Source organism: Balaenoptera physalus (genome assembly GCF_965194825.1).
Source record: "Balaenoptera physalus genome assembly, chromosome: 3".
NCBI classification, from domain to species: domain Eukaryota; kingdom Metazoa; phylum Chordata; class Mammalia; order Artiodactyla; family Balaenopteridae; genus Balaenoptera; species Balaenoptera physalus.
The window spans coordinates 99,468,630-99,481,234 of NC_138890.1; the positions used below are offsets into that span (position 1 = coordinate 99,468,630).

The 12,605-nt window shown below is 42.1% G+C and overlaps 1 protein-coding gene and 2 long non-coding RNA genes across 7 annotated transcripts in view; 1 reads left to right on the forward strand and 2 right to left on the reverse strand.

Annotated features, from left to right (window-relative positions):
* LOC309659063 overlaps positions 1-12,605 on the reverse strand; it is a 272,263-nt gene that overhangs the window by 251,771 nt on the left and 7,887 nt on the right. The gene's annotated exons all lie outside the window — the stretch shown is intronic.
* Positions 1,959-9,122, reverse strand: LOC309659038. The gene is made up of 2 exons (XR_014262533.1): positions 5,904-9,122; positions 1,959-5,797 (listed from the first exon to the last, which is right to left on the reverse strand). It is a non-coding gene; the product is annotated as an uncharacterized lncRNA (long non-coding RNA).
* ERAP1 (endoplasmic reticulum aminopeptidase 1) overlaps positions 9,378-12,605 on the forward strand; it is a 34,116-nt gene continuing 30,888 nt past the window's right edge. For 2 of the 5 annotated variants that reach the window (XM_082458064.1, XM_082458065.1), the window contains exon 1: positions 9,775-12,561. Coding sequence is in view for 2 of the 5 variants with exons in the window: in XM_082458062.1 (XP_082314188.1) it covers positions 9,393-9,576 (184 nt within the window). In the remaining 3 variants the exon portion in view is untranslated. Of the gene's footprint in view, positions 9,577-9,772; positions 12,562-12,605 lie in introns of those variants that run through there. The other 3 variants (XM_082458062.1, XM_082458066.1, XM_082458063.1) reach the window with 3 other exon arrangements.

A 12,605-nucleotide genomic window follows, 5' to 3' on the forward strand; every position in this document is an offset into this window, starting at 1 on the left:
TCTTTGGCCGATCCACCCACTCATTCCTGACCCTTCCACTCCTTGTAGTCTTGCTGGGTTGGGAGTTGGGCAATGGACAGGAGGCAAAGATTCTCAGACTTCTGCCCTGAGGTAGATTTGGTTGGCCCTTCTGCTGGAGCTGGTTCATCCTTTGAGTCTCTCTGGAATCTCTGGTGTTGGGCTCAGATGATTCAGATCTGCAGGGCTTCTCTGAAGTTGCCCTGGCCTTCTCAGGGCTTGCCCCGGCTCCAGCCCTATGGATCCATCTTCCTTTGTCTCTCTCTCAAAACTCTCTTCGACTTTGGGCTTTTACTGGGCCTATAATATATTCCCTAGCCTGTAAAAGCTCTTTCTACATTTAGTCATCTTCTTTATCAAGTCCATTTATTGTTTAAATCAATTTATTGAGCTCTGGACTCTTTATTGGTCATAATCTCAGATGTCATCTTTCTGCTGAGTTTGGAATCAGTTCTTCTGGGAGTCAGAAGATGACTCATTTTCCATAAGTCAAAAATTTCAGCCAGCTATTAATTTCTCATTTCTTATTTGGGAGATATTCACATTTTCAGCCCAATGAAGAATCAAATCTTTCTAGTCTCTAGAGTCAAGGTCCTTCCTTAGTTTCTGACCAATTGTTCCCTCATCAATCACTTTCTTGATCTACATATCCTTCTTGCCTCAAGGACATAGGCTATCACATCCTATGATTATAATAACAGAAATACCTTCAATGTACAGTAACATTAATGTGGTAGATAGGTTCTTCCGTTCCCCCTCTGTATGTGAGAGAGCATGAGAACTGTTTGCTAACATGATGCTATGGTTCTTTAGAAAATACAGTTGACAAATGTACCTATGTTTTTAAACCTATTTTTATTATTCCTTTTGGCATATGCAAAGAACATGCCCACTCCTGGATAACTCTGTTTTTTTTAGCGTTTGCAACATTTTTATTTTTTTATTTATTTATTTTTGAGGTTAATAACAATGTAGTTTATTATTATTTTAATTTTTATTTTATATTGGAGCATAGCTGATTACTAATGTTGTGTTAGTTTCAGATGTACAGCAAAATGATTCAGTTATACATATATATTTATTCTTTTTCAAATTCTTTTCCCATTTAGGTTATTACAGAATATTGAGCAGAATTCCCTGTGCTGTAAAGTAGGTCCTTGTTGGTTATCTATTTTAAACATAGCAGTGTATACATGGCAATCTCAAACTCCTAATCTATCCCTTTCTCCTCTTCCCCCCTGGTAACCATAAATTTGTTTTCTAAGTCTGTGAGTTTGTTTCTGTTTTGTAAATAAGTTCATTTGTATCATTTTTTTTAGATTCCACATATGAGATAACATATGATATTTGTCCTTCTCTGTCTGACTTACTTTACTTAGTATGATAATCTCCAGGTCCATCCATCTTGCCACAAATGGCATCATTTCATTCTTTTTTTTTTTTTTTTAAACATCTTTACTGAAGTATAATTGCCTTACAATGGTGTGCCAGTTTCTGCTTTATAACAAAGTGAATCAGTTATACATATACATATGTTCCCATATCTCTTCCCTCTTGTATCTCCCTCCCTCCCACCCTCCCCATCCCACCCCTCTAGGTGGTCACAAAGCACCGAGCTGATCTCCCTGTACTATGCGGCTGCTTCCCACTAGCTATCTATTTTACATTTGGTAGTGTATATATGTCCACGACACTCTCTCACCCTGTCACATCTCACCCCTCCCCCTCCCCATATCCTCAAGTCCATTCTCTAGTAGGTGTGTGTCTTTATTCCCATCTTGCCATGGTCCCACTAGGTTCTTCATGGCCTTTTTTTTTTTTTTTTCCCCTTAGATTCCATATATATGTGTTAGCATACTGTATTTGTTTTTCTCTTTCTGACTTACTTCACTCTGTATGACAGACTCTAACTCCATCCACCTCATTACAAATACCTCCATTTCATTTCTTTTTATGGCTGAGTAATATTCCATTGTATATATGTGCCACATCTTCTTTATCCATTCATCTGTCGATGGACATTTAGGTTGCTTCCATGTCCTGGCTATTGTAAATAGAGCTGCAATAAACACTGGGGTACATGTATCCTTTTGAACCATTGTTTTCTCTGGATATATGCTCAGGAGTGGGATAGCTAGATCATATGGTAGCTCTATTTTTAGTTTCTTAAGGAACCTCCATAGTGTTCTCCATAGTGGCTGTACCAATTTACATTCCCACCAACAGTGTAGAAGAATGGTTCCCTTTTCTCCACACCCTCTCCAGCATTTATTGTTTGTAGACTTTTTGATGATGCCCAATCTGACTGGTGTGAAGTGATACCTCATGGTAGTTTTGATTGACATTTCTCTAATAATTAGTGATGTTGAGCATCTTTTCACATGCCTATTGGCCATCTGTGTCTTTTTTGGAGAAATGTCTATTTAGGTCTTATGCCCACTTTTTTTACTGGGTTTTTTTCTTTTTTCTTTTTTTTTTTGATATTGAGCCATACGAGCTGTTTGTAAGTTTTAGAGATTGACCCCTTGTCGGTCGCATCATTTGCAAATATTTTGTCCCATTCTGTGGTTTGTCTTTTCATTTTGTTTATGGTTCCCTTTGCTGTGCAAAAGCTTTTGAGTTTAATTAGGCGCAATTTGTTTATTTTTGCTTTTATTTCCATTACTCTAGGAGGTGAATTCAAAAAGATATTGCTGTGATTTATGTCAGAGTGTTCTGCCTATGTTTTCCTCTAGAGTTTTTTAGTAACCAGCTTTACATTTAGGTCTTTGATCCATTTTGAGTTTATTTTCATGTATGGTGTTAAAGAATGTTCTAATTTCTTTTTCTTTTTCTTTTTTTTGTATGTAGCTGTGCAGTTTTCCCAGCACCACTTATTGAAGAGACTGTCTTTTCTCCATTGCATAGTCTTGCTGTCTTTGTCATAGATTAATTGATCACAGGTGTATGGGTTAATCTCTAGGCTTTTTATCCTGTTCCATTGATCTATATTTCTGTTTTTGTGCTGTTTTTGATGACTGTAGCTTTCTAGTATAGTCTGAAGTCAGGGAGCCTGATTCCTCCAGCTCTATTTTTCTTTCTCAAAATTGCTTTGGATATTCAGGGTTTTTTGTGTCTCCATACAAATTTTAAGATTCTTTATTCTAGTTCTGTGAAAAATGCCATTGGTAGTTTGATAGGGATTGCATTGAATCTATAGATTGCCTTGGGTAGTATGGTCATTTGACAATATTGATTCTTCTAATCCAAGAACATGGTATACCTTTCCATCTGTTTGTGTCATCTTTGATTTCTTTCATCAGCATCTTATACTTTTCTGCATACAGGTCTTTTGCCTCCTTAGGTAGGTTTATTCCTAGGTATTTTATTCTTTTTTGATGCAGTGGTAAATGGGAGTGTTTCCTTAATTTCTCTTTCTGATCTTTCATTGTTAATGTATAGAAATGCAACAGATTTCTGTGTATTAATTTTGTATCCTGCAACGTTACCAAATTCATTGATAAGCTCTAGTAGTTTTCTAGTAACGTCTTCAGGATTTTCTATGTATAGTATCATGTTATCTGCAAGCAGTGATAGTTTTACTTCTTCTTTTCCAATTTGGATTCCCTTTATTTCTTTTTCTTCTCTGATTGCCATGGCTAGGACTTCCAAAACTATGTCAAATAGAAGTGGCGAGAGTGAACATCCTTGTCTTGTTCCTGATCTTAGAGGAAATGCTTTCAGCTTTTCACTGTTGAGTATGATGTTAGCTGTGGGTTTATCATATATGGCCTTTATTATGCTGAGTTAGGTTCCCTCTATGCCCACTTTCTGGAGAGTTTTTTTTTCTTTTATCATAAATGGGTGTTGAATTTTGTCAAAAGCTTTTTCTGCATCTATTGAGATGATCATATGGTTTTTATTCTTCAATCTGTTGATGTGGTTTACCACACTGATTGATTTACAGATATTGAAAAATCCTTGCATCCCTGGGATAAATCCCACTTGATCATGGTGTATGATCCTTTTCATGTATTGTTGGATTTGATTTGCTAGCATTTTGTTGAGGATTTTTGCATCTATGTTCATCAGTAATATTGGCCTGTAATTTTCTTTTTTTTTTTTTTTTTGTGGTATCTTTGTCTGGTTTTGGTATCAGCGTGATGGTGGCCTCATAGAATGAGTTTGGGAGTGTTCCTTCCTCTGCGATTTTTTGCAATAGTTTCAGAAGGATAGGTGTTAACTCTTCTCTAAATATTTGTTAGAATTTGCCTGTGAAGCCATCTGGTCCTGGACTTTCGCTTGTTGGGAGTTTTTTAATCACAGTTTCAATTTCAGTACTTGTGATCGGTATGTTCATATTTTCTAGTTCGTCCTGGTTCAGACTTGGGATATTGTACCTTTCTCAGAATTTTTCCATTTCTTCTAGGTTGTCCATTTTATTAGCATATAGTTGCTTGTGGTAGTCTCTTATGATCCTTCATATTTCTGTGGTGTCCATTGTAAATTCTCCTTTTTCATTCCTAATTTTATTGTTTGAGCCCTCTCCTCTTTTTTTCCCTTGATATGTCTGGCTAAAGGTTTATCAATTTTGTTTATCTTTTCAAAGAATCAGTTTTTAGTTTCATTGATCTTTTCTATGGTTTTCTTTGTCTCTTTCATTTATTTCTGCTCTGATCTTTATGATTTCTTTCCTTCTACTAACTTTGGGTTTTGTTTGTTCTTCTTTCTCCAGTTGCTTTAGGTGTAAGGTTAGGTTGTTTATTTGAGATTTTTCTTGTTTCCTGAGGTAAGATTGTATTGCTATAAACTTCCCTCTTAGAACTGCTTTTGCTGCTTCCCTTAGGTTTTGGATCATTGTGCTTTTATTTCCATTTGTCTCTAGGTACTTTTTGATTTGCTCTTGGATTTCTTCACTATCCATTGGTTGTTTAGTAACATATTGTTTAGCTTCCACGTGTTTGTGTTTTTTACAGTTTTTTTCTTGCAATTGATTTCTAATCTCATAGTGTTGTGGTTGGAAAAGACGCTTGATATGATTTCAGTTTTCTTAAATTTACTGAGGCTCACTTTGTGGCCCAGTATGTGATCAATCCTGGAAAATGTTCCATGTGCACTTGAGAAGAATGTGTATTCTGCTGCTTTTGGATGGAATGTGCAGTTGCTGTGGCAGAGGGAGCTATAAACAACATCAAACCTAAATACCAGGTTTCCTGAACTAAGATTTGCTTTAATGTCAGATTAACAATATCTGGTAAGCTCCAACATCTCAAATAACTTAACATAGCAGGCATAGGTCTGGATTTTAAAGAACTTGACATGATTCATTTAGATGTATTTGTGGGATTGCTTTGAAACAACAGAGCCTTACTGATTGTGATATTTTACATTTTTAAAGGAATTCATGGATTTCTCTTGTGTGTCATAGGTAATTTTTATATAACTAAGTAATGATTTTCCAGTAGATAAATTGGCAACAAACATAAACATATAATTCTCAGAAGAGGAAATAAAAAGTAAAAACATCTAATTAACATATGTTTAGTGTAGTGTTCAATCTCATAGTAATGAAAGAAATGCAAATTTTAAAAACATGCGTTATGGTGATTTACCTCCTAGTTGAAATGAGCAAAGGGAAAAGCCATAGGAATATAGAACGTGGGCTGAAGAGTAGTGAGGTGGACCTCCCGCTTACTGAGGAGGGATGGAAGAGGGGTGTGGTCCCTGGGTTCCATCAGGCTGTGAGAAGCGGGGGCATGCTTAGGTTTCCCTCTGTGGCAGGAGTAGGTCAAATAGATGTCTGAGGAGGGGGGAAATGGGAAACAAGTCATCAGTCCTCAAGTCACCCAGAAAGTTCTTCAGGACCCAGCAGTCCTAGTAGTCTGACAGCAGTTTTGGTCACTCACATTGTTCCTACAGAAGCTGGCATCCATCACTCCCTCTCTAGTGCTCTGTCATAGTGGTGACTCAGGGCTCTTTCTGAAGCTTGACAAACTGGCTGAATCAAGAAAGGAATTCGTTGCTTCTCTTGATTGGAAAGTCCAAGGGTAGGGCTTGCTCAGGACAGCTGGGGCTGACAGCCTCAATGGGGTTATTTTCTCTGTCAATTCTACTTTACGTTGAATTGGCTTCACTTCAGAGCAAGCTGTCTCCACATGGTGGCCCCTGCCTTGTTGGTCACTCACCATCTCAAATCCTTAGTTTCTTCATTATAGAAAAATGGAACTAGAAGCCACCTACACAAGTGCACTCTGAGAGTCCAATGAGATAGAGTATATGTAAATGCTTTCAAACCACAATGTTTCAGAGGAATTTATTTGTTCTTGTGGGGTCAGTGGCCTGCTTTGAAGCAGTGTTTCTTTTAACTTGGCATCTATACCTTCTTCCTTGTTTCTGATGTTCAATAAAATGGTATAGATTTTGTTGAGTAGGCCTGGCTTGCAGTTTGGCATGTAGGAAAAAAAAGTATCATCCTCTTTAACAGGAATATCAAGCATGAAGGACATTGCTATTCTTTTTTTTTCTTTTTTCTTTTTTAAGGTGGTGTTTAAAAAAATTAAGTTCTGGGGCCATAGGAGCCTGTGGAGGTGCCTCAGGGACCCACAGTGTGTGTGGGGGGAGGTGTGGGAATGGGGTTGAGAGACAGCGGGCAGGGACTAAATGGGTGGGTTTGTCAGAACAGCCCTGCTTTGTCTGTTTTCTACATCATGATTCCGGGTAAGATTTTACATCGAGAAGGAGAGTGCTAATATAGTCAAAATGGCAGCAACTTGGGCAGCAAAAGAGAAGAAATGAGCCAAATGCTGACATTAACCGACAAAAGCTAACGAAGACAGAACTGATCCAATTACTTAAAGCAAAACTGAACACCACTTGATCAAAATCTGGAATCCAATCTGAAAAAAAAAAAAGAAATTGATTAGTAATAAGCCAAGGTTGTACACATCACAATGGCGAAAGCCTGAGGTCGACTCCCTCCTCCTCCCACCTCCCATCTGAGACTAAGGACACTGAGAAGCTTTTGAAATGCATAGGCCCAACTGACCCTCTTACACTGTGTGGAGGACAGTATTAGTTTTTACCAACCTCTCCCTGCATTTGCAGAAGACCCTGCAGCTAGTTCTGGGCAATGAAATGTGAGTGGAAGGGATGTGTACTATTCAGCGCTGAGGTGGGAAAAGGCTGATGCGTGATTCTCTGGACTTACTCTTCCTTGGCATGGTGATCAAGAAGGCCAAAAGCTTCAGATGGATGCACCTACAAGATGACGATCCTCTGTCACACTGAGCCCCGATGGGCTGTGCAGGGCAGAGGACCCTGCCTACAGACAATGGCTGTGTACCATGAGTGAGAAATAAAGCTTTGTGTTCTTAAACTACTGATGTCTTAGTTACAGCAGCATAAGCGAATATCCACTGGGAGGAAATGTGGAGGCTCCAGGAAGGTTGTTCAGGGTGGGAAATTCCTAGAGGCTGCCTGGAAGAGAGCAAACCTAGAAGTGCCAAGTGAAGCTGGGGGCTAGGTGAAGAGGGGTGGACGTAAATAACAGCTAGCTGAGGAAGCTGTGTAAGTCAGTGGAAAAAACATGCACTTTGGAGTCAAACTGACCCACCTAGGGCTCACATTTAGGTTTCACTTCTTATTTTCTCTTCGAGCAAGTTGACAGCCTCTCTTACTTTTCTCATTTATAAAGCATAATACCTACATTACATGACTGCTGAAAAGATTAAATTATACATACATATACACACAAACACACATGACTAGCATTTAGCACAGTATCGAACAGTTGGCAAGTAATCCATAAACCAAGATGCTCTTTCTTTCTGTCTGCCTCCCTCTAGTACCATTTCTAAGCTTGGTAGCTGCTAAGTTTTGATCTCACGGACTCTACAAGTGGGACTCCTTCAAGTTTAAAGTCCTCACTCCAAGGCCTGCATCCCACAAATCCCTGCTAGAGCTTTGAAACTACAAGGGAATACTGCCAAATCCTGTCTTTAATTGCTTTATTGTAGTGCCCTTGGATTCTGAAGAGGGACTCTTGGCCATTGTAAATGAGTCTAAAGTCTGGGGGAGTCTGGCTCCCATCTGCCCAGGTATCTGTAAAGGCATTCCCCTCTTCCTGCCTTCTCACTTGTCACTCATAACAGCCTCCAGCCTGTTCGGTGCCTTCACTTCCTTCCATCCTGACCATCAAGAAATATTTTAAAAGAAACTAAACTTATTAGAAACGGAAGGGAAAGCATCATATCTCTAAATATAAATATGAAAACAAAGAAATGCATGAGTTTATTGGACAGGAAACTCTCATCTGAACAAATTGGGATCACTGACACCCAGAGGCCTTGGAGGCTATAGCTGCCCACTGACACCCCTGCAAACATGCAGAAATTTCAAATGCAGAAATTACCTGATCCCAAAGTTGGTTTCTTATTGAATTTTAGTGAAAAAACTTCCCTTGGTTCCACTCTGGTTGGGCTTGGGGACAGGGTGTTAATTTTATGTTACAAAATATCCTTGACTGGAGAGAATATGCAGAACAAAATATTATGTTTTTCAAAAGGAGGCATAAGATTGAGGGGAAAAAAGCTGAGAAATACTGTTCTAGCGACTTGGAACCCCAGGTTCTCAAAGGCAAGGCAGCAGAGAAAGAAGTGAGAGGAGAAAGCCGGAGTATTGTGAGGAAACATCCCAGAGGGGCTGGGGCAGCATTTTGTGAGTATGAATATTTCTTGGCTTGTTACCTCATTTACCCTCAACTGTTTAAAGATGGGCTTTCTGAGACATTTCATCCAATCTTAATGTTTTAAGGGGAGCAAAGAAATGGTCATTTGATTTGAAAACGCAGGGAGGGAGATTTTTTAATGTGGGGAGCAGCAAATCCTTGGGGTCCAAGGGTCCCTTGGTATTGGTGGGGCAGTTCCGGGCCTCTGTTTCCCCTTCTTTCTCTTCGGTGTCTCCAGCCGAACCCCTCTACAGGTGAAAGCCCAGACAGTTCAACATTTTGCAGAAACAAAGAACTGTTCTGGGTTTCTGTTTCATTCGGAGGCGGGCCGAGCGCTCTCAGCCCATTTGCGGAGGTGAGATGATGGACACCCCTTGTGTCCAAGGGGCTTTGAGCTGGCTCAGGCTGGGATAGAGGGGAGCTCCGGTCCACGGAAGTGCCCTGTAAGAGCACCGGCCCACTCCTTAAGCCCCAAACCTCCGCTGCACCGAAGGCTAATCAATGAAAAACCAAACCAAACCAAACGAAAAAAAACCCTCCAGAGATACACGCAGGGGAAATGATCTGTATTCCTAAGGGGTGCTCCGCCCCGCCTGGGCCCCCAGCAGTGCAACCCTGCGGCTTCCCTTGCTGCCGCACTGTTTTGTGAACTCCTGTCTTGGGAACAGCGATGTCTGCTCGTCCCCACTACCGGGCTTCCCCTTGCCCAGCTACCGCCTCGGCCTGGGGCGCCCCTGCGCCTGCCGAGGCTCGACCCCGCGCCCCGCGCTTCTGCGTGCAGCTCCGGCTCCACTTTCACTTTCGGTCCCGGGGCGGCCAAGGCAGGCAGCAGCGGCGTGGTCCCCGAGCCACAGGTACAGCGCTACCGTCCCCAGTGCGCCCCGCGGGGAGGGGGCTTCGTGGTTGGGGAAGGGCGGGGCCCATGCATCCTCCCTGTGCTGGGGAGGCCTGGAGTCCGGGGCGCGGGGAGAAGGAGAACCAGGGGGCTGCGAAGTGGGGCTGGGGGGAGTCGTGGGGCTGGGGATCATGTCCGCGGGGAGGGCGGCGGGGTTGGCGCGGGCCCAGTCCTGCTCGCGTCCTTGTCCCTCTTTTCCACTGGGAGAGGGACAGGGGCGCAGGGCTGGTGCGCCTGCCCCACGCGCTCCCCGGGCTGTGCCACTTCCCGGCCGTGACGCGGGAGCCTCCTTCTGCGCTCCTCCTAGAGGCTGCGTTCCTGCCCGCCGCGTCCACCGGACTGCCGAGTAGGGCCAAGTGAACTGGTGGGTGGATTGAGGGTTTAGGCCGAGGAGGGCACCTTGCAGATAATAGTCAGAGAAACATACGTGGCTTTGGTTACTTGCAGGCGCGGGGGTGTTCTGGGAACATCAGTTAAGTGTCCTCAAGATCAATTCTCTCCCTTCTTCTGTTCTTGTTGTCAGTAGTTGTCTGTCCTCACTTCTCTCTGGCTCAGCCTGGGTTTATCGAGTTAAAACACTACTGTTTGAGCAAATTAAAATTCCCTCTCTGGGTGTCTTACACGCCTGGTGGGCCTGCAAGTTAATTTCATGAGGAAGGAGAAGTGCAGACACTTCCTTACCTTTTTCATGGAGGTTCTTTGTGAGAGGTTCAGAAAGAAATGCTCTGTTTTCTACTGAATCCCCAGAGTATTTGCTCTCAATTCAGGATGTAGTTGACAACTTAAAAAAACAAAACAAAGCTTAAAAAAATTGGCCAGGGTTGTCTCTTTTTCCACGGAGTTGGAATTGTTCTGATATGTAGCACATTTTCAGGTGGACCTAAATAGATAAATTCTAATATGTTAAAAATTGAACTGATTCAACATTTTTATTATTTACCAGCAGTGACAAGCTGTTATCAATGCTTGTTAATTTCATTGTTCAGAGCATTTTGGAAGAAGGTCCATTACCTCTTGATGATGGATTTCACATTCCATAGTGTCCCAATGAAGGGAAGGATGAGATAGCCCAGGACCAGTTGCCCCTGACTTCCTGTGTAAGTGGGAAAAGTCAGCATCACCAAAGGCAGTAAGGTTCCTACAGTATCTTGAACTCTTTCTGGCTGTGAAGTAAAGTTAGGTACTCTGTTACTGCTGCACTTTTATCCACAACATTGTGAAAGAAGCTTTAGTAAGATCAGATGCCAAAGGAAGGTACTTTTAAAAACTTTAAAGGAGTACAGTGAAGTACAGGCAATTCCTTTAAAACCCTTATCTCTGTGCCCTCAATCTGTGTATATTTAACCGCCTTCTTGATAAATCCCCTTGAATATCTCATAGACAGCACAAATTAAACATATTTAAAAATGAACCCTTCATTCCCTCTTCTCCCTTTTAAATCTCTTCCACCTCTGGCCTTCTCCATTTCAATAAAGGGTACCTATGAATACCCAGAAGTTCACTGTAGAAACCTGGCAGCCATCCTCATAAATCTGTCCTTTCCCTCACTCCCTACTTCTAATCCACCCTAAATATAGATGTTGAATCCATCCATCTCTCTGTCTCCACCCCCCCGCCCCGCCCCCAGTTCTTTCTGTTGACACCATCCGAGTATGAACAACTCTCTTATTTTGTCTAGACTACTTTCTAACTGGTCTCTTGGCCTTCACTCTTACTTCTTCCCAGTCTTCCACTCTCCACACAGCAACAAGGGTGATTTTCTTTAGGTGTGAACTGGATCCTAGCTAGATCTCCTAGCTCAAATCCCAGTGGTTTCTCATTGCCCTTAGGATAGGATCCAAAATCCTTAAGATGCCTAGAAGGTGTGTGGTGGCCTGGCCCCTGCCCACCTCTCCAGGTGCATCTTTCTGCCACATGCTGGGCTTCAGCTTCACTGACTTTATAAATAACTAGCACTCTCTACTGCCCTTGAGCTTGCAAGTGTGTGTGCTGTTCCCTCTGTTTGCAAAGCTCTGTCTCCCTCTTTCCTCAGCTAACTTGAATTTGTCCTTTAAATCTCAGCTAAACATCTCAAAGAGCCCTCAGTATACATCAGTCTGCTCGGTTACTCTCTTTCAGTATGTGTGTTGCTTTTTTCTTCATAGCTAATCATGGTTGGTAACTATCTATGTGTGTATTTGTGTAAATTTGTTAAAAGTCACCCCACCCCCACTATATGCTCTTTGAGGTCAGGGACCTGTGCTGTCTTGCACTGCCCCGCAAAACCCTCGCACATAATAGACCCTCAATAAATATCTGTGGAATGAGTAATTGAACATATTTTAACTTAATTTTCACAACAATCCTGTGAGAGAGGTGTTATCTCGTTTTACACACGAAGACAATGGAACCAAGATTCAACGACCTGCCCAAGGTCATAGTAGGTGGCAGAGCAAGAACTCAAAGCCAGATTTTCTTTTCTGACTGTAAACCTAATATATATATTGTTGATATAGCAATAATTATATATGTATATATGGATTCCAACATTTTTGCTGTGTGTGTCACATGTTCCATTTTGGTTTCCTGGCACTGCATCCTCTCTGAGACACAGCCATCATCTCTTTGGCTCCCTCCTCTCTTGGACCCAACACTGCAAGGCCTTTGCTATGAGGTGCCACCGCCAACCCCTTCAGCAGCCCGTGGGCCTTGCTGTCAGCTCAGAACCAGTTGGAATTTTTAGATCTCTTGGGCTGTTGGAGAACCCTTGAGGACTCCCAGAGCCCTTGCATGCCTGAACCTGCCACCTTCACCATGCTCTCTGCCATCTTGGGGCGCAGGCCACACTTACTAAGCTACTGCCATCAGAAGTTCCAAATGGAAGCATCACACAAGTTCTTTCTACCTCTGGCCCCTCAACTTCAAGGGAGAGCCATCATTCTGCCCTGGGATTCTGCCTGAGGAGGTAGGGGCAGGAACTCTTTACTATTTTGGTGTTTAAACTTTATT